Consider the following 1,932-nt stretch of genomic DNA (forward strand, 5'->3'; position numbering starts at 1 on the left):
TTTTTGTTGTAGTAATTTTCTTGTTTGACATCCTTTGTAGTTTGCTGGGTGGTTACCATTGCAGTTTACACATATGACTTTTTCTATTTTGCCCTCATGAGGACAGAGCGCTGTTAAATGGTTTTTTGCACATTTTACACATGCAGGATCTCTGTTACAGTAATTTTTAGTGTGCCCGTAGGCTTTACATCTTATGCATTGAGGTATTTCTGTTTTAGTTCTTGGTGGTTCAACTTTAACTATTGTACTAAGCAGTGTTTTAATCTCATATATACTTTTGTTGTTATCTTGAGGAGCCAGTTCAATAAGAAATAATGGTAGCGGCTGTTTGGTATCGAATTTTATCATATTAGTTATTGATCTTACCTTATGTCCCATTTCGTTTAGTTCATTTGTTATTTTAACTGTGTTGGATTTGGGATGAAGTCCTCTAATAACTATCTTATAGCTCTTCTCATTTTTTTCTTGATACGTGTTATATCCCGCGTTTTTAGTTTTTAATGCATTAACTACCTTTCTGAACGTATCTGGTGTGGTGGTTTGTACTTTCACTTGGTTGTCTTTAAGTTGTTTTATTACGTAGTTGTTTTTACCAATTGTTTCATCCAGTAACTCGAGCAGAGGGTCGATGATTTCTGCGTCAGGGTTGGAGACTTAACTGCTTTTTTTTCTTCTACTGCTTTTCCTGTAGTGTTTTGTGTTACTGTTGATTCGTCAAGTATATCATAAGAGTTGCTTATGGGAATGTTATGGAGCCATTTTGCAGGTAATGGTGTTGAGAAGTTGTTATTGTTGCTTTTTTGCTCACTTATTTTGCGTTTTTTTGAGTTTTGTAGCTTGGTTGATTTTGCTGGTAACCAGTTTTGAGAATCTTCCGAATCAGTATCCATTTCGCTTTCTATTCGCGAGTTTCTATCATTTATTTTGATTATTCTCCTTTCAGTACGACCAAGGTTAGCTGTTTGTTTTTTTTCTGTTGACGGTTGGCCTATTTCGGTATTTTGAATGATAAAGCTATTTCCGTTGTTAACAAATCTCAGAGGTTTGATGTTATTTCTTTCCATGTTAACTAGCTTTTTGCCATAGGCTTGTCCACGCGGTTACCCGCGTGGGKGTAATGTTACCTCGCTTGTACACTGGTTACTCACCCTTTTAACTGCGATGTCGACTAACGTACTTTATAACGTATCTCAACTTACTTATTATTTAAATACTTATATTATCGGGAGCGATTAGATAAACACGTCCGTATTTACTAACGATTGAACGAAGAATGTGTAAAATTTAATTCTTTTTCGCTAAAAATCGATTGTAGTAATTTAGACATCCAATCCGTTTTGTTTCTAATAGTATATTTTTCACCGTCTCTGAAAATTTTTAAAAATATATAAAAAGAATTTTCGCTTCTTTCCGGATAAAATCTTAGTTAAAAGCTATAATATCAGATTTGTAAAGAAGTTCTATTTAACAGAAGTTATAAAACGTTTGCTTTCAAGCTTTAAAGAGTATAATTACAAATATAAATTTTAAGCATGAAAAAATATCCTTGGTTTTTTCGACCACAGCAGTCCAAGAAAGAGAAAAAATCATTTTATTACGACTATTTCGGATTACTTTACGTGTAGCATTGATTCTTTTTCGACGAAAATTGATTGTAGCTATCCTGACATCCTTTTTGTTTAGTTTCTAATATCACACTTGTCACTGTCTCTGAAATCTTGTCAATATATTTAAAAGAAATTTTTGCTGCGCTTTGGATTGTATCTTTGTTAGAATCTATCAGATTTCTAAAGAAGTGCTAATTAACAGAAGCTATAAATCGTTTGCTTACAAGCTTTGAAAAGTATACTCACAAATAAAAATCTAAAGTCAAAAAATTTATGCTGATATCATTGATTTTTCAACAACTGGAGTTCAAGAAAGAGAAAAAAT

At 32.7% G+C, this 1,932-nt stretch overlaps 1 protein-coding gene across 1 annotated transcript in view; it reads right to left on the bottom strand.

Moving 5' to 3' along the window:
• LOC106792828 (RNA-directed DNA polymerase from mobile element jockey-like) overlaps window positions 1-378 on the bottom strand; it is a gene marked incomplete at its 3' end in the record, with an annotated part of 1,861 nt that extends 1,483 nt beyond the window's left edge. The window contains exons 1-2 of the mRNA XM_014759355.1: window positions 367-378; window positions 57-324 (exon numbers count right to left, since the gene is read on the bottom strand). Coding sequence (XP_014614841.1) covers window positions 57-324; window positions 367-378 — 280 coding nt within the window. The remainder of the gene's footprint in view (window positions 1-56; window positions 325-366) is intronic.
• Window positions 379-1,932: the final 1,554 nt, after the last annotated feature.

This window comes from Polistes canadensis, unplaced genomic scaffold, assembly GCF_001313835.1.
Source record: "Polistes canadensis isolate GaletaPanama2010 unplaced genomic scaffold, ASM131383v1 scaffold_790, whole genome shotgun sequence".
Taxonomy (NCBI): Eukaryota; Metazoa; Arthropoda; class Insecta; order Hymenoptera; family Vespidae; genus Polistes; species Polistes canadensis.